Genomic DNA, 19015 nt, shown 5'->3' with positions numbered 1-19015 from the left:
GAAGACTGCATTCGTTTACAAATCTCCGAGTCTTGGACCATTTCCAACAACTCACACACACCTCTTCCTCCTTGGGCTAGGTACGCTGCTTGGTTAACTCCCCTGGGTTGTAAGGCAGATTACAGTTTAAAGCCTTCCCAATCCGGTGGAATGTTAAACCTTTATGACATGATATGGCGGGTGATGACAGAACAAAGGCCAGAACACAAAAGAAACGCCCTGACGAAAGAGAAGCCATGAATATTTCACGAAGTGCATAAAAGACTTTTCAGGCATAAACGGAACCAACGATACATCACGGGAAAAACAAAACATTCCTGACGTGGTAGCCTTAGTAACACATCGATGACGCAAGGTCACTTTGAAAAATTGAAATTAACAGCTTTTTTATCAGCAATGTAAATTGACGTCATTCATCTTAAACCTGAAGTGTCCACGGGGCAGTAGGCTGTGATACTGGAAGGCTACCGCAGGACTTAATAAACAAATCCAGGGGAAGGAGTGCCAGTGTGAATGCCATTCAGCACTAGGGACAGGGATGGCAGTGTTAGGGTGAATGGCATTCAGCACCAGGGACAGGGATGGCAGTGTTAGGGTGAATGTCATTCAGTACCATGGACAGGGATGACAGTGTTAGTGTGAATGTCATTCAGTACCAGGGACAGGGATGGCAGTGTTAGTGTGAATGTCATTCAGTACCAGGGACAGGGATGGCAGTGTTAGGGTGAATGTCATTCAGTACCAGGGACAGGGATGTTAGTAAGAAGTACTGCTCTACAAATGTAATTAGGCACACATCTTGACCAGACGTTTTATGTTAATTAACATAAGCTTCAGACATACAACAGGACCCATAAATGTCCCACTCACACATGAAGTATTGGCATAATAATGTTTATTTTGAACTTATCTCCTCTTCTACTAGTACAGTGTATTCCACACTCAGTTAAATGTGTGTAGAGACAAAAACAAGTGGGGTGACCAGTACTGTTCAATATATATTCTGTGATAAGGAACCTATTGTCCTGTAGTAATCTAGGATCCTGGCTCAAAATAATAATGGATTCTTAAGTGACATCTACACAGTGTGTATGTCATGTAAAAAGGAAAATGTTACTTACTATCATGACCAAGGCAATGGTAGACTGACAGAGTATAAAACACAAACACTACATAAAAGCTGTGAATAGATCCTCACATAGATTATGAAAATTAATTCTGTTATATCGCCAACCTGATACAATATACACTTTGTATTTTCTAATTATAAAGTAACAAATTTACAGTCATACATATTTCTGGCTGTGGTTTGATTTTCACTAAATTTAGAAGTTGTCAAGTATCCACATACACCTACACACATTCAACTGTATTAGGATCCAAATGCCTTATTTTAAATCATGTACTGGTAATACCATACAATGCTGGTGGCACTGTTTTTTTCACAGTCTCTGTGTCATATGCAACAATCAAGACACAGCCGAGCCCTTTTTATGTCATACCTCTAATGATAATACAAACTACTAAAGCATCCTTTTCCACAACTTTATGAGTGAGCCTTATGTATCGCATACATGTATCTATGGCAGTGAAAGATTGTGTGGCTCAATACTGCTTGTTATAGAGACAAACTTTCTGATGAATTTCCATATTCTACAACTCATTAGCCTTTGAATACAATAAAAGTAAACACAATCTTAAAAAAGTTATAATCATAGGCGTTATGGGCTGTGGATTCATTGTATCTAGGGGCATGCTATTGGAAGGCAGAGCCCATCCCTCTCCTTCCATCGTGTGCACCTTTTTACCTCCCCAACTTGAGAAGTAAATGGGGAGCCCATTTACACCTGGGTGGGGTGAGGAAAAGCATGTTAAAATGCCTTTCCTGTGGACATAATGTCTAGCCAGGAATACCAGAAGTTCAACCTGTGACATCTCAAATCTGTGTCCAGACTATTAGTAACCACTCAGCTATGGATACCACAGATATGTAATGAGAATGATGATCAAACTTACAAAACAATAGTTTGAAGCATTAACAAGTAGGAATACATGCTGTTTCTATAGTTTTCCAGCAACATTTGAAAACATATAATAAGACTAGTCAGGACTGCAATTCACAAATTGCACAAGCACCATGGAATAACACATGAAGGTTACAAAGTATACACAAAATGCATTTTTCAAATGTAAACTAAATAGAAGGTAACACATCAGCATAGTAAAAAAATAGAGACAAATGAACTTTCTAGTATTACACTATGGATACATTGTACCTGTCACAGCCAACATCTTTGCATCTCTTTACTTCTTGTCATGTCGATAAACATATCATCTACTGTCACATCTTAAGGCTGTCCTCTTACTTCACAGTCTCTACAACATACACATGGAATGGCATTTACAGGTGAAAGAACAAAAGTATACAGTCCAAGTCACTAATAGTATCTTTGGCTTTCCATAGAAAAATAAATCTGGACTCTCTTGACGACTCGAAGACAGACACATCTGGACACTTGCTACTCTTCTCAAAGATTTCACCTTACACCCAATAAGCCAGTTCCTGTAACAAGAGGGTGGGATTTGTGAATAAAAAAGAAAAAGAGAAAATCTTATCAATCTTTAAATGAAAACTAATACATGATCATTCAGGTCAGTCTTTATCTATTTACTATTATCACTTGCAATAAAAATATTGACAAATTGTCAATTGCCACAATGTACATGGCATGTGTTTGAGTAGGAATCTTACCTTTAAATCCCTCCTCTGGTACGCTTGCTGCTGAAACAAAATCACAAGGCAATCAATTCAAGGTCTTCGACACGAAAGGTTGATTCTGATTTGTGACTTAGGCTTTACAATGATTCAAGTGTCTATACATACTGTTGTGGACAATTTCGGTACTGCAGTTGAGTTATACATGAAAAAAGCTTGCTGATGTATCACTGAATAATGACAAACCTTTGGCGAAGTCCTCAATCAACATTGGGTCCTCGACCGGTTCGTCCACTTTCAGGAGCAGAACACTGCCTGGCTGGACGTCCAGACTGCCCAGGGTGGCCACGTCGTCCACCAGTGGGCGCCCGTTCAAAATGAGGTGTTGGTCAAACGGAGCCACCGAGAAGGCATTCATGACCTACAGAAATAGCAGTACTAGTTTTCAAACAACTGAAAATACGATAGTGCATGTACCTGAAGGAAAAGTTTAAGTTTTATACATGTACTTTGATAGATACATTTTGCTATGTGAAGATGAGAAAGATTCTTTCTCCTATTTTAGAAACTAGACACAATTGGGCTTCAGAGATTGTTTTGAACATACATGAACAGTCAAACACACTGATTTAACTATTAGTAAACATGTCTAGGTGATTACAATCCAATCAATACTTAAGTAGACATTTTTTACTTTCCAATCCATTTTATTGGTCTACTCCAAAGACATGACGGATATCAGACCACACCTAATCTTTGTACAACTATCAGCTGAACTATCAGCTCTTACCTGTATCTTGAGATCGCGTAATGTCTGTCCAGATGAGATGGTGAACTGTTTCTCGCCCCGTGTGCGTCGGTGGCGGGAACTGCGCCGGACCTGGTTGATGCTGGCTGCAGCTGCGCTCATGGCCGACATTTCCTTAGCTATCTTCCTCTTCTTCACAGTATTCATCTATAAAATATAAATGGGAAAATTAATCTAAGTGACCATCACAAAAGTAGCCCTCATGCAGAGGTAGTTACTAGAACAGGTTTGACTACACTTTTTGTTCTTGTAGACAAAACAGCAAAAATCGTACAGGCTGCCATGATTTTCTTCCATCCCCAATAGTTTAAAAGACCTTTAAGATGCACCTGTCATTCCCATATAGAACTGTTTAACCATAACCAGAACTGAAGGGCTGATTTTTTAAAGGATTTTACATGCTCAATATTGACTGAAGAAGACCATATATTATCAAGACGTACCTGCTGGAAGTCTGGATCATTTTCCTCCTCAGACGAAGACAAGTTGAGCTCCGCTCGCTGCAGGCTGGCGATTTTCTCCTCCTTGGAGGTGATCTTCCTGATGTAGATCGTGGCGCTGGAGTACTCCCGCCTCTCCTGGTCCTCCTGGAGAACTCGGGCTTCAAGGCACTCCTCACACAGGGCTGGGGAAGAGGTCATGTTGTAAACTTGGAACATCGTAGTCAGAAATTTGGATACTGGGGTACACGTGTCCTTATACTAAAGCAGCATCATGACACGAAACTTGTACTGGTTACAGGATTAGGCTGCTTCTGCCATATGCATGTTAAAATGTAGGACATTTAATGTCCTACATCCATGAATAGTCTTATTAGGGTTCTTTCTACACAACAAATTCTAGAGAACCTGCCAATATTTTGTTAGCCCTGAGGGACGATGGCCGAAGACTTACTGAAATGTTGGAAGGTACTTTGGTTTTGTAGAAAGAATTTTACAATCCCCTTTTCAGTTATGTGATGACTGATGCTGAAAGATGACTGATAACACTCTGTTACTCTACCTGGCTCTTTTGGTTATGACCTCACCTGGCTTGGACACTAGCCTGTCTTCATCCTCCCTAATAACTCTAATGGTATGGTCCACAAGGAATGTCTTTGAGATGACGGCCCACTCTGTTGGCCACACTAGTAATCCACTGGGGGAAACAGTACAATTATCTTTCACACAGTGTTATATTCTAAACTTATATACATAATTGAGGTATGCTAAGAACAATGTCCATCTCATAGGATTTCACCCATTCCACAGTAAGCACAATAAGTACATGTAACAATGCTATAAAATTAATGACCTGGTAACAGCTTTTTTTATCACTGTTCATCAATGGGTGATCAAAAGAAGAAGCACTTTTGTCTGTCTTATGTACTTACGGGTTTGAAAGGTCTGTTCCTATAAGTTCTGGTCTGTACAGCAGGCCCAAGTGTGGACATAGCAGTGACACATTACCTATGTTACTAACTGGGTCGTATCTCAATGGTTGCCTGTAAGAGACACATTAGGCACTGTTAAGAAACCTTAGTTTTCTATTTGACTATTTACAAGAAAAGTGAAAATGGGTTGATAAAACATGTGAGCTTTCTAACAGTTCTGAAAAATGTAAGATATAAATATTAGTAAGACTAGGCTAAGATTGACTATCCCTTACTGAACTTACTGAACTTCTTTTCTCTGTTGCAACGTCTACACCTGCATCTCAATATTTCATCCTTAACTACTACTTACTTGACAAATTGTCTCCATTCCTCCACGAAGACTTTGCTAACTATGTAAAACTCTTGAACTGGCTGTAACAGGAAAAATAAAAAAAAAAGGTTTATGAGAACAAGAAACACAAACACTGACCTGTAGCCAATACTTAAGGGAGTAAGAAATAGCAAGTGTATAATGTGCATAGAATTGATAATAACAGACTGAGACAATCCATTCTATACAAAGACATCACAGTTTCTTATTGGAATTAGTAGTATGCAAATAAGAATGCAAATGCCCTGTGAAGTATCATAGTTATAACCCTACAATATTGGTAACTCTTCTAGATCGTTCTAGCTTATGTATACTTGTTGTTCCTACCTTCTTGTCCCAGCCAGGCCTGTTCTTGTCCTGGTACAGCTGGAGCAGGGCAGACTTTTGTTCTGCTGCCATCAGCTTATGGAGCTCCTCTCTCTGTTCCCCTTCTTTGTCCTTCAGCTATAGAAACACAAACAGGATCACAATGAGATAAAGCTTTACAGGTATATAGATCCTCAGCCCAAAGTTACAAATGTGTCCCTGACAAGGTGACAAAAGCTGCTAGACAGGCACACAGCAGCTATTTCAGGAGGTTCTGAAACCTGCAATAAACATTCCATTTACTTTACAGGGCTTAGGTTATCAACAACGAGGGACAACCAAGCGGCACCTTAGGTTATGTTGTTACTCTACATCAAATTACTCTGAAGTTACAACATCATCAATTCCTGTGCACACCACAGGACATGTGAGCTGTTTTTTCCTTATTCTGAACAACTCCAATCCTACCAGACAGGCCTGGCAGACATTTTGGTTGCCCCTGAACTCTGGTGCAGTAGTGAAGTAGGCCTTCAGTCTTCTCCACACAGCTTCAGACACCAGCCTTCGACAGCTTTCATCTGGCAGGAGATGGTCTAGAAAATACAGATGTTAATCTGTTTTATTCAGGTTTGAATAAAAAATAACTGAAAGCTTTGGAGACTTGCTTTGTGACGAAGTTGGGTACATTTTTAAAAGTTTATAACTCACTGTGTTCACAGATGATGTCCTCATTGAAAATTGTGATGTCATCATCTCCATTCTCCATACTGCCATGGTTACTACCTTGGGATGACTTTGTACCTGCAAAACATCATATACTGTTAAACAGCTGCTGTTTAGATAGACCATTACATACTGGGGTAACACAATTCTATGATGAGTAACCCTCACACCTGCTTCTATCTGTCAAGTATTGTCAAGAAGAGTGAGAACTGTCACATCTTAATGTCTCACTCTAGCGTACCTGATGTACTTGTAAACTCAAGCTACCATGCAAAAGCAACCCAAGGCAAACTCACTGCAAAGGGAATAGTCTATCATAGTATTGGCAACTATCAAAGACCTCAAATACTCTTTCAGCTAGTAGATTACTTGAAGTACAAAAAGGCTTGCACCTTGTGAGGATGTGGGTTCACTGGTGTCTGCCTGAGTGCCGTTCTCCCCGTTCCCCTGTCCTTGTGAGTCCGGGGCCAGCTTCTCCATAGCCAGCTGTCTCCACACTCTCAGGGACTCTTTACCTACCCAGTAGCCTTTGTTCCTGTTCCAAGGAAAGAAATGTTGCTTAGAATCACGGCTGAAACTTATACCAGTAAAATGCCTTTAAGGATTCAATTTTGTTTCACAATTTATCAGCAAAGAAATGACATTTACATGTACATATACTGTAGGAAGCATTTGAATGTTGAGGTCTTTAGGAACTGACCTGTCCACCTTCTCTCTATTGGTACTGGTGATGAACTTGTGGTCCTCTGCCACCCGAGCCTTGGCATGTAGCTGGGCACAGGTCTGTCTCACACAGTCCCAACACAGGGACGCATCACTACAGGTCAAATATAAAATTAATGTAGTGTTAGCATATGCAGCAATAACAAAACAAACGTTTAGCTGGTGAAGAGTTCTTAAGCTAATAATATTTAGAGAGAATTTTAGAGAGAGTATATGAAAAGTAAAATTTCAAAATTACTCACTCTGATAAGTGTGGCCCTCCACCATACTTAGAATAAAGCATCTCAGCCTGTAAACAAAAAGTAACTTTACTGTACAAATATACATAAAGATACTTTGTATAAGTAGATCATAATTACTGAAGGAATCACTGAACAACACACAACAGATGCCATATACCTTTCTAATGTAGAAGCATCTGAAAACAACTAATTTCTCGACATAAACTGATTTCTAATGATTGTAAGGATTTACTGGAACAAATTGATATTTTTTATTCAAAAGTAAAGCAACTCACGGCTTGTTTGCTGATTCTCTTCATATCAGACACTTTGTGTGGGTCTGCCCTGGAGGGGGAACATTTTAGAAGGAATCAAAATGTGGATTGAGTTAAATGTTTCAAGACCTAAAAATGGTTCTGTAGTGATTTAGAACAAAACTGCCAAATTCACATAATGACACATACTTGGTAAATGTTTCGGTATCTCACATACTGACTGACCTGCCATGAGTACATGTGAGTTTGGAGTTGTCCACACTGCGAGGGGCGTTGGATTCACTCAGCCACTCCCTCAGCCAGTCAGTACTGATCCACTCATATGTTTCCCCTGGGAAGTAGGAATGGTTTATCAAGTTAATTTATGACTGAAGAGAATTTAATGCATATTGAACATTTTCTGTAACTTCTTTCCCCATAGGAGATTTTTCAGATTCTCAGTAGAGGAAAGCTACACCTTCATGGATCCAGTCAGTTTAGAATTAGATTAGTAGTACACTGTGTACCTTAGTACATGCCAGAGACTTACCCTCCTCTGCAGGCATGAGTTCACACAGTTCTGTGATCTCCTGATGTCTGGCCTTCCCTGACACTACACTCTGTTGCTGTAGGGAACATATTATGAAACCATCATGAATTCTTCAGTGTGCATTATGTTTTTTTACAACTATCAAATAACCCAAATGAGTTTGCAAAAAAGCTTAAAATTTCACAAGTCCCAGAGATGTATCCCACCCAAAACCGACCGCATCTACGTGTATTTGTTAAGGTAAAAAGATTGCTACTTGGAAGAATCACCAATTTTGCTGGTACATGAAGATACAAAGCTTGTAATTTCTCTGTGCATGAGGAAGTACATGTAATAACTTGGTTTGGTTGTAAGACCTACCCTCATGTCCTTCATTTCTCGGACCCACTCCTCAAACTTCTGGTTGTCCCTGTGAACCATCTGCATCAGTCTGTCAGGAATGGCTGTTTCCACCGGCAGGGGTGCACCTATCATCTCACCTGGAACAGCAGGCAAAATGATCATGACTCTCTTCTGCTTTTCATACAACCTAAATATATGCACCATGTACAGGAATGCCACAAACATGCAAACTAGGAAGAACAGGGACAAGAGTTCAACTAAGTCATAAAACGAAATGAAAACCTCACCTTCAGGCAACCTCCTGTTGTACACTAACATGTAGGCATTTCTGGAGGCGTGGCTTCCCTTCTGCAGTTTGGGCTTCTTGGGCTGCTTCTGGCCTCCCTCTGAAATTGAAAAAAAAATATTAAAACCTTAGTAAATGTCATTATAACTCAACCAAATACAGTGGGACATTATTATTAGATAGCTTTAAACAATGTTTAGAGTTAGATGTTTAAAGACTAGGAGTAATAAGTCGTTCGGTGTAATGTAGCCGCCCTGCATGCCTGTGAAGCTGGTGTGTTACGCCAAAGGGCGGTTATATTGGAAATACAGATACAGAACAGCAGCTGCTTGTCCCAACAGGGGGAATGTGCTGGCCACAATTCTATCAAGCTGTACCCACATGTATTAATACACACACTACATTGTTATCAACTCATTGTGTCACTGAGTTTACTAAATGTCATGCATGGCTGATGAATACTTTTTATCAAAACACTTTGGTGTTTACAACAAACCTTTTTTAACTTAAGTTTCCTACATTGAAAGTCTTACCAAGGTCTTCCTCACAGCCCAGCTGTAGTTTCTTCCCCTCCATCTTCTGTATCTCCTCGTCGTTGAACTTGTACCAGCAGCTGGAGGCCCTGTCCTTGATGTGAGCGATGTAGTGTCCGCTGTACGCGCTGTGCCCGCGGTGGATCAGAACTGCCTGCAGCTCATAAACAACCTCGTTTTCTGCAGAGTAGAGCCAGAGAGGTTACATTGAGTTAGAAAGAAGAAAGAAAAGAAGAAAAAAGGTTGTGATTCTGGTTTTCCGAGTGACCCTTGCAAAAATCCACTGACCCTACTGGCCTAGCCTGACTTTTGAGTCAACTGCTGGCAAGGCCATAAACTTTTCAATCTAAATTTCAAACCTTCTGAAACATTAATTCATGCATTTTCAGGAGCAAATTTTTTAAAAAGAAAATTGAGCAAAATATTTGTCCCTTTGTCCACAAGCAAAACTGTCCTAGCAGATGTTTACACTGATAATACATATACAGCAGGCAAAAGTTTTCTGACCTGGTTTTCGTAGGTACCTGCTCATGTCCAGCACTTCTGGGAACCTCACATAGTTATTCAGTTTCTTCTTGTGTCCAGTATTCCTGATTGAAAATGAGTAGTGACATTAGTGTTCTAGTACATCCAAACATTTGGGTACATGATCAGAAAATACATACAGCAGGCTAAGAAATCTAACCTCTCTAGAACGTTTTACTTCTTACAAATGCATATATCATACATGTATAAAGAAGGAATAATGAACATCTTCTTTTCCTTTAGCATGTTCATCATTTTGTTCCTACCTGTCGAAAACAAATCTCAGTAACTGCAGGTTGAGAACTCGAGGCAGGGACATGAGGCTGATGAGACGGGCTGCGTTCTGTTTACTCTGACAGAAGCTACAGAAGTACTGGTTATCCCCCTCCAGCTTCTCCTCCTGGAAATACAAACAACAACAGCTGTGATAGGAGCCAGATCTCAGAATCTGAACTGTAGTTAGAATAAAAGCATTCCACTTGAGAAATTTTTATTGCAATTTATGAAGCACTGTTTTATTCCATTTTCTCCTCCTGTAAATATAAACAACAGCTGTGATAGGAGCCTGGTCACAGCATCTGAACTGTAGTTACAATAAAACAATTGACATATTTTTAATGCACTCTGTTTTACAATGGACTGTTTTATTCAAGGATTAGGAGACAACAATTCAGTATAATAAAGGCAACAAAATGTGGCCTCCTTCAGTCAGTATTGAACATGGCAAAATCCTAATTGTTCACAGCCCTACAGCTTTGGCTATGGCTGAACAGACCTATACAAGAATGACAGTCTCTGCCACGTAGGGCACATCTGTAAGCTGACTCAGGTATGTTGCAGAATTCAAAAGGCAACAATATTGGTTAACCAAATGAATGGAGATACAGAAACAGACGTAAGAGAATGAAACAGCATGAAATGAAGCCATTACCTGTAGGAACTCCTCCACACACTGGTTCAGGTCTGTGTGTCCCTGGATGTTCAGGTCCAGCTCATAGAACTGAGACGGACGAGACGACCCCTGGAAACAACGATTGCACCTGCCGAGAAATAGAAAGAAAACAAACATTACAAAACCCCAAAACTTATTTCAGTAGTAACGTACTAGTATCGATGAGCCATATCTGATCATAAGATTTGAACTGTGCAGATGCTGTTATGAGAGATACTTGTGCAAACCTGTAATGATACATGTACAGCCAATGAACAGTGTACGCTGTCGTGGATGTGACATGACTGCTGTCTATTCTGTACCCACCTTGTGACATAAGCATATTGCCCTCTGAACTGTTGCATGATATCTCGGACCCAGGGGTTTGGCTGGTACCTGGTGCTGTCTTCGAGTAGAGACATCAGTAGCTTGGAAAACTCCTGTGCATCCTTCATGAGAAAAGAATTATGTAGCATACACTGTAACTCATCAATGCAGCAGATTTTGTCCAGTACAAATGTACTTCTATTTTCTGTTGCAATCTGTTTTCCAGATCACCATCTTGTATTGAGATTTTTTCTGCACTTCTCGTGTAATAAATTTCCTCCTTTTTATTACAACCTCTTCAAATTCTTTCAATTTGTACCAAGTCAGTATCTAACAACAGAGATTTCACATACCTGTTGCAAAGCTGTGTCCAGACCAAGACTTTGAATAAAGGCTGATGGGTCTATGTACCTGTGGATAAGAATGGAATCTATAATGTTGATATACACAACCATCCTACAAAAATGTGAAGTTCATTACTCTAACTTACAATGCAATGGCACAGATTTTTCTTTTTTTTCTGAAGAATTTACAAGAAGAAATAAACTGCATGGTAAGGACTGTCACCTGCGGCTGCTGTTCTGTAACAAGGCGAAGATAAACTGGAGATGTCCACACACTGTGGTCGGCATCAAGTCCTCATCATTCTCCATGGGAGGGGGCGGCTTCTTGGGAGACGTGGGAGGGGAGCTGTCCTTCTTAGGGGAACCTGTTAATGTGAGAAATACATGTAGTATTGTTAGGTGAGGCTACAATGTCATAGATGACTCCTAGTTAGAGAGAGCTCATCTATAGTTAGGACCGATTCATGGAGTTATTCACTAGTGTACTACATAGTGTTTTATTGGGGTGATTTACCACACCTTGGATACCAAATGATCTGCTAACATCTAACCGTTTCTAAAATTGCCAAAAATGTTTGTAGTTACTCAAGCAACTGGATATGATTTTGGAAGCTTGAGTATACTAGTAACTGTTTTTTTTGGCATATCTTATTACCTGGATGTCTAATTATAACCTTCACTGATCTTTCCAAAATAAAATCCATTTGCTTATTTATATATAATAAGTAACTGTTTTTTGTTGGAGGATCTGCTAAGTTGCCCTACCCTGTGGACAGCCTGTAGTAGATGATACCACATCCTCTCCCTGTGCAGAACTGGTCTGTTTCCGTGGAGACGGGGGTGATGACTTGACAGGTGAGTTTTTCTTAGGGGAAGGGGGAGGACCTTTTGGTGTAGCAGGTTCCAGGTACTGGTACATGGCTGATCGGAACTCTTGGTTGTGGAACCACACCTAGAAGGAGAATATTTTTAAAAATTGTTCAAGACATATCAACTAACTTCTTACGCATATTTTACTACAAATATATGTAGCAGATTCATTCAAGTAGGACATCCAGAGGCAACATTTGACACTAAATTAGTAATTAATAAATTGACAACCTACTTTTTTTCCACAATGGATACAAAAACTGTTGACACAGAAACAGCTATTGTAACAGTTATTGAAATCAATAAATGGCCATACCTGCAGGAATGTGTTGACATAACATGTAGCTCCAAGGTTTTTCAGGCCAACAAAGGAACCCTGTTAAAATGGCAACAACAGATCAATTATGTAAATGTGGCACTTCATGATACAATGCAGCACCCTTTTAGATGTAGATTACAATGATTGTCCAACACTGATGGGTCTGTCATTCACACCTTCAACATTTAACAACCCAATACACATTTCAAGTATCTAAACAGATTTTTCCTCAGCCACATGGATATGTATTTTGAATGCTGTAGATAAATTGTCATAATTCTGTATTAAATGCTTGAAAAGGTCTCAAATTTGAAGGAAAGGCTGAGGTCTAATTAGGAGTTGCAAACATGTGTCATTAAATTCAAAATAAGATATTTACAGGAAAAGCTGGCAATCTACAAATATGTATGTGCTTAAAGTAACTTTATATTGGAAGTGATTGGACTATCCATATACAACATGTACATATACAGTTTTCACATTCCATATTAATTTTTATTATTAATTTAGCATCATCAGTTTCCAATAAATCTGTATTGAATCTTTGTAAGTCAGTTATAATATATAATTACCTCAGCCCTCCTCTCATTGTTTGGATCCTCGATCTCTTGGAAGGCTTCATCGTCAATCTCCCCGAGCCACTGGGACTCCCCCAGCCCCACCAGGCAGTTGGGATTATTCTTACAGTTTCTCCTACGGAAAGGAAACATATCATAATTTGTGTTCATCACTCGCATGATCAACAAGGGAAAAAAGAATCAGTGATGCGCATACTTGATTTGTTTGTATTTATGCTAATTAGTAGTGTTGTAGATGATTATTTTTTATTTCTCCTAATTTTGAAAGGAGAGTTTATGGTCATATGATTGCAGCTGATACATGTTTTACATGCTCAGTGCAACTTGCACTACTCAAACATTCTTACAATTTACAATGCCCAAGGTCGGAAAAATATGATTATATATCATATGAATATAAACACAACTTTTCAAGTGGCAGGATCTAAAATTGAATAGTACAAAAAATGTTTAATGATATATTGCCATCTTGACATTGCATACCATATTTTCTATGCCAGTCGTGCATAATTTTTTTTTTAGTTTTAGCAGATTTGGGACAGGACTTTCGAGAAACGGGAACAAGAGGAACGCCTCTCCAAATACATTGTAATGTTGACACATAGGAAGTGTAAAGAAATTACGGGCCTTACCGCCCATCCCTTGGACAAGCCTTCAGCCGGATCCTGTAGGCTGTCTCCAGGTTGTCCTGTGTGATCCTGGCGGGGTCCGTGGTGTCTGCCCACTGCCAGGCCTGCCTGTTGGGGTTCTGAGTCTGTCTCGACTTGGGGGGCATCTTGATGACAGTCAATCTTCCTCCGTCTTATCTTCGACTCCTGGTCGAATATCTACTCGTACAAACGACAGTTTATGGAATAATCTGGATACAAACACACAGGACCTCCTGTTCCTTTTACTACTTTGTTTACACTTCAGAAGATGATGCGAAACCTACAGAATTCGACGAAAAATCAAGCTATGTTCCTAATCCCCCAGACAATAATTCCTCCGTCGGCCATGTTGTTCGGCGAAATTGTAATCCTCGCTTTCATTGGTCATTCGAGCAGATTGTTTATGGTGAAAACCAATCACAGGCTTGGTAACAAAATTTTGTACTCCCGCCAAATATCTGACCTTTGACTGCTGAATTATATATCTAGTATCAAAAATAAAATTTCCTAGGATATAAAAAACACCAAAACCCGTTTCAGTATAGAAAATTTTGTTCCAGTTGCAGTTAGCGATAATTGAAATATGAGATGAAGCTACATTCTTCTTGACCTCTAGTGACCCCCTGGCATCACATTAAACATGGCGGATGTAAACTATTCGGTTGCCATAGACGTGTAGGCGGTCACTTCTTTCCAAATCTCACCTTATTTAGGGCTTCCGAGAACGATCGTCCAACTTATTATGGCTCTTAAGGTCTCACGGTACGTATATTTGCCTGTTTCTCTTCTTTAAATAGTTCTGATAGCTCAGAATTGAACCATAAACGCAACATTGTTTAACACCTGTTAGTTACTATTGTATAAACGCAATGGGGGTCATAGGGATGAAATGAAATCACGTCCGGTATTATGTATCGTTGTCAAGTACTTGCATATAATTCTAATCAAACTGTACTGTGGTAAGTGTACCGTATGTGTAAGAATGTTGCAGGGGAACTTGTATTTCGCGTGATCGCAGAGTTATTCGAATCGTTGCTTACTGTAAACATGTCAACATGAGCGGTAACTTTGTTCCATCATGTAAACACAAAATAAGTCCGTTTTCTCATATTTCACGTACTTACGGTATCAGTTAGCATGGTTTCAAGGCTAACGATTATGTTGAATAAAGAAACTCGGTACGAAAATGTATCATTGGAATTGCAAGACCTGGCAGGGCATGCTAAAAAAATGTGTTTTTTTCAAGTTTTCTAAAGTTACATGTATCTTAATCAATTTGTAAACATCATTGTGTTTTAGCTTCTTACGTTTCAAACTTTCCTATGGTTGATTTGCGTCAGTGTATTCCCGTCCTTTTGCAAAATAGACAGTGCGTTTTCCCATGAAAAAAAGGAATTTCTTATGTTTTCAAGTACACAAACATATGTTTGGACAGAAAAAACGTTGTAACAACCTTGAGGTTTACTCTAGGATATCATTTTTCAAGCGTGGGGTATTCAGTCGTGTTGACTTTATCTCAGTGTGATGTTTGGTTGGGGAAAACTAAGTCAAAATCAACTGTGATGGTAGCAACTGAAAAACAGTCAACTGTAATGTTACGATGGAGCGTTTTAGATATAGATGTTCAAATTCTAGAGACTGGATGAAACAGGTCAGTGATTTTGTAAAGGCTCTCATCATATTGATGGTTTGAATTTGATTGTAACAGGAAATGTGACGTTTACTAATTCAGAGTACTGTTGACAAGATGCTGCCACTCTGATTTTGATCGCTGCTCTTGCAAGAGGGATTATGTAATACATTGTACTTGCTTCTAATCTAGAGACATGTTGTTGGAATCTCCTGTCGCTGCGACAGATGAGTGACATAGTGGTGTGTTAACTACCAAGTGTGTCAATGCACTTTAGTAATAGGTAGTACTGTAAGTTACTGTACTGTACCCAATTTTAGCTTGAGCTCTTAATGATATACATGTACTTCATAAATGGTCAGTGTTTTTCCTTGTATGCCATAAAGAAAGCAACTATTTCACTGTTTAACATAGATTTATTGGTATGCAAGTGGACTTGTCTGCTGGCTTGACAGTTGTCAGCACCTACATGTATGCCAAAGCCCTGTTGCCTGAAGTCAGCTTTCAATGCCATAAGAGCTCTTGAAACTGTGTTCCAGTCATTACACTGCACGCTGATCCTCACCACTCCACCATATAACCACTCTGAAGTTGGTCTCTTGACTTGAGTCTTGTTATTGAGCTGACCTGAAGAGACTTTTGTTTTTTTGCACCAGGGAAATATTAATAGTTCTGCCCTGAACCGTGACTGAATCCAAGATGGCGGATCCAAAAGGAGCCTACATTATCCAGAGTGACAACCTCGGTGCTCCAGACAATAACAGCTTTAGGGGAAAGAGGGGGAACAGACATGTCGCCATGTCGCCTATTCTGGAGAGGCACGTTCCAGAACACCCCCTGCCTGATGAGCTACAGCTGATGGAGAGAGATGACACCATCTGTAAGTTCTGTGGAGTCAGCTACTTGATCCACCATGAGATCAAGAGACTTGAGGATCAGGTAAGGAGTATTAAAGTCTGACAAATGTTCTGTGGGATTGTTCTATTAGAGCTTCAAGTGTTTTCTTGCACTCTAATTTTTGTGTGTTTTTTTGCTACTACATGTACATACATCGATATCATATTGACAACAAATGTGTTGCATAACTTGCATTCCTTCCTAAAATGTTAAATTGTGAGGTGCCCTATGAATCATTCTTAGTTTTAGTAAAGAGAAACTCTTTGACATCATAATCCAAACAATGTACAATTTTTACATGTGAATGTAATGCTTTCATGTTGATGTAAACATGTAAAACATATTCCAACATATTTTTACAGGTGAAGTATTTGGAAGAGGAACTAGAGCAGCACACAGACTGTGAGGAGCGGGATGAGAGACATCGTAATGAGTACAGTAAACTCCAGGAGATTGCCGAGGACATGCAGCACAGACTGGGGGCAAAGGAGGCCAGGTACAACATACTGTCACTCTGTAGTTTATACACTTTTGTATTGTATTTGGAGTGGCCCTCTTCTTATCAATGAACTTGTAAGTAATACTGTCTATCATAGGATAGTAATACCACAAAATATCTAAACTTTCCTGTGTCCTAACTGTGGCTAGGACTACCATACAAAGATAGGGCTGATTAGCCACATTAGACGCTGCACACAGCCACAACACCAGACCTAGAGTGCTACCATCATCTCTCGTGATAGAAGGATGCCTACTAATGCTGTCTAATTTGTTTAAGAGGTTACATAGAACTTTTGCAGTGTGTCTGCCTATATGTACATGTTCTTTGAGCCTGGTTCTTTGACACATTCTGCCTGTCTCCTGTTGTAGCATTGCGTCCCTGACACAAGACCTACAACAGAAGGATGCAGAACTGGACAGACTGAGGGAACAGTGTAGACAGAACGAGGAAAAGGCAGCTGAACAGGTGTCACTGGTAGAGAAACTCAGGTTAGGCCTCAATTCTCTGAGTTTTGTATTTTTCTACAATATGCAATAGGTTGGTCCTTAAGACTTCTTAAAAAAGGAAAATGGAGCAAGCTGGTTAAAAATCATTCTGTTATAGGTTTATAGCAAGTCTTACCCCTTAGTCTTAGAGAACTGTGCAGAAATTTGCTGAGGTACTAGTAATCAATGATGTACTTTGAATTCCCTATCAACTCAAGCAGGAAAACAACAAGAAAGAAAGTTTCAGATGCATGATGTTGTTTACTTTTTTGCTTGCTGGCTCCTAGGAATGAGAATGGAGAGCTCCACACAAGGTTACCTACTCTCCTGTCATCTGTACGGAACCAGAGAGCATGTCTACAAAACATACAGACATTTGTGCACCAGAGGGACAAAGTTGTACAAGACTCGACAACACAGATCACCAAACTTCTCACGAATATGGGCGTCGTAGAGATGCAAGGTAAGGCAGTGTTCTTTCTTGTAAAAAAAAAACGTTTTGGGATGTAATCATTAGTACTTGCTGTTATTGATTCATATAGACTTATGGTGATCTCAGAGCCAAACTAGAAACTTCAAATGTGCAAATTTCAAGGGGTACACTTCACATTGATATTTTGGAATGTGGACATGATTTGCTGTAATTGATCTATGCTGATTTTAAAGTTATTATTGTCTTGGTGACAGTTCATATTTGCATTGTGTGGTTTAAATCACATGACTGTACATTGTATACTTCCAGAAATGGAGAAGCTGAAGAAACAGATTGAAGAGCTGACCCAACAGAAGTCCTCTGAGTCAGCTGAGTTGTCCAGACTAACTCAGGAGCTCCAGAAGGCTCAGGGGGAGGTTGGCAGGCTACAGGGAGCAGAACAACTCAACGAGGACCTCAAGCAGAAGTTTGGTGAACTGCAGAGGGAACATGAAGGTATGACCACACTCTGGGTTACCGGTATATCATTCCTCTGGAGAGGGAACATTACTGGACTCCTTTAGACTTACACTTGGTAACCATTTTCCAATATACATTGTACAATGTATCAATTTATAGTCATGCCTAGGTCTATTCTAAAACATTCTGCTTATGCTCTTCAAAAGATATCTTAAAATGTCTTGTTGGTATGAAATAGAATAAAGATTGACAAGACAAATATACTGTTTAGATTGGTAACTTGAATTGCTTTGACACTAGATGTTAAGATCAGTCTGTTAATTGTAAGTCTGATTCTCTTCCTCCAGCCATGAAGACACAACAAGACAATATAGAAGAGAAAACAAGAACTATCACTTCAGAACTGGCTCAGTACAAGGAGTTGGTCAGGTACGGGTGTCAGCCATTTTTTGTCTCACTTTGATGTAGTAACACTCCAGAAATGAAATTTCTCCATTCTTCAACTGCAACAATTATAGCTTTGGTGACAGATTACAAAGTTAACATGATTGTCTTCTTTATTGTTTTGTGTCTGTAGAAGTAAGACACAAGAGGTGGAAAATCTCAACACACAGCTGAAAAAGAGGGACCAGATTGCAGATGAGAATGTTGCAAGGTAGGCAAGTTGACCATGTTCACATTAGGATGCTTTACGTATACACTGCTTAAATGTGTTAGTAATTTATACTTTGTATGGTAGTTTTAGTCTGTTTATGTCCTTGTTTGTTCTTGGCTTTGAATACCCACTAGCTGGTGCCAAAACAGGTGTCAGCAGTGGCGGCGGCAGCGGGGGGGCAGGGGGGGGNGGCGCCCGAACCG

General features: G+C 39.7%; 2 protein-coding genes across 2 annotated transcripts in view; one reads left to right on the top strand and one right to left on the bottom strand.

Annotated features, from left to right (window-relative positions):
• Positions 1-886: 886 nt before the first annotated feature.
• LOC109479917 (ubiquitin carboxyl-terminal hydrolase 48-like) lies at positions 887-14130 on the bottom strand. The gene is made up of 30 exons (XM_019781977.1): positions 13734-14130; positions 13096-13216; positions 12521-12580; positions 12100-12286; positions 11558-11699; positions 11344-11401; positions 10991-11112; positions 10664-10772; positions 9999-10132; positions 9715-9797; positions 9208-9387; positions 8676-8774; positions 8407-8525; positions 8047-8122; positions 7743-7848; positions 7539-7587; positions 7264-7310; positions 6999-7115; positions 6691-6833; positions 6284-6376; positions 6044-6168; positions 5597-5713; positions 5249-5310; positions 4897-5007; positions 4552-4661; positions 3968-4149; positions 3507-3671; positions 2963-3137; positions 2753-2779; positions 887-2563 (listed from the first exon to the last, which is right to left on the bottom strand). The coding sequence occupies exons 1-30, from the start codon at positions 13874-13876 to the stop codon at positions 2538-2540; spliced, it is 3288 nt and encodes a 1095-aa protein (XP_019637536.1). The 5' UTR covers positions 13877-14130; the 3' UTR covers positions 887-2537.
• Positions 14131-14368: 238 nt separating this feature from the next.
• The window catches only part of LOC109479924 (leucine-, glutamate- and lysine-rich protein 1-like), a 9863-nt gene continuing 5216 nt past the window's right edge, over positions 14369-19015 (top strand). Inside the window, exons 1-8 of the mRNA XM_019781990.1 lie at positions 14369-14513; positions 16038-16320; positions 16641-16774; positions 17149-17268; positions 17553-17728; positions 18008-18193; positions 18505-18586; positions 18735-18812. Coding sequence (XP_019637549.1) covers positions 16081-16320; positions 16641-16774; positions 17149-17268; positions 17553-17728; positions 18008-18193; positions 18505-18586; positions 18735-18812 — 1016 coding nt within the window. The 5' untranslated portion in view covers positions 14369-14513; positions 16038-16080. The remainder of the gene's footprint in view (positions 14514-16037; positions 16321-16640; positions 16775-17148; positions 17269-17552; positions 17729-18007; positions 18194-18504; positions 18587-18734; positions 18813-19015) is intronic.

Source organism: Branchiostoma belcheri, unplaced genomic scaffold (assembly GCF_001625305.1).
Source record: "Branchiostoma belcheri isolate BF01 breed outbred unplaced genomic scaffold, Haploidv18h27 scaffold5, whole genome shotgun sequence".
NCBI classification, from domain to species: Eukaryota; Metazoa; Chordata; class Leptocardii; order Amphioxiformes; family Branchiostomatidae; genus Branchiostoma; species Branchiostoma belcheri.
The sequence above is the reverse complement of the archived record's forward strand: the minus strand, read 5'-3'. Positions and strand labels throughout refer to the sequence as shown.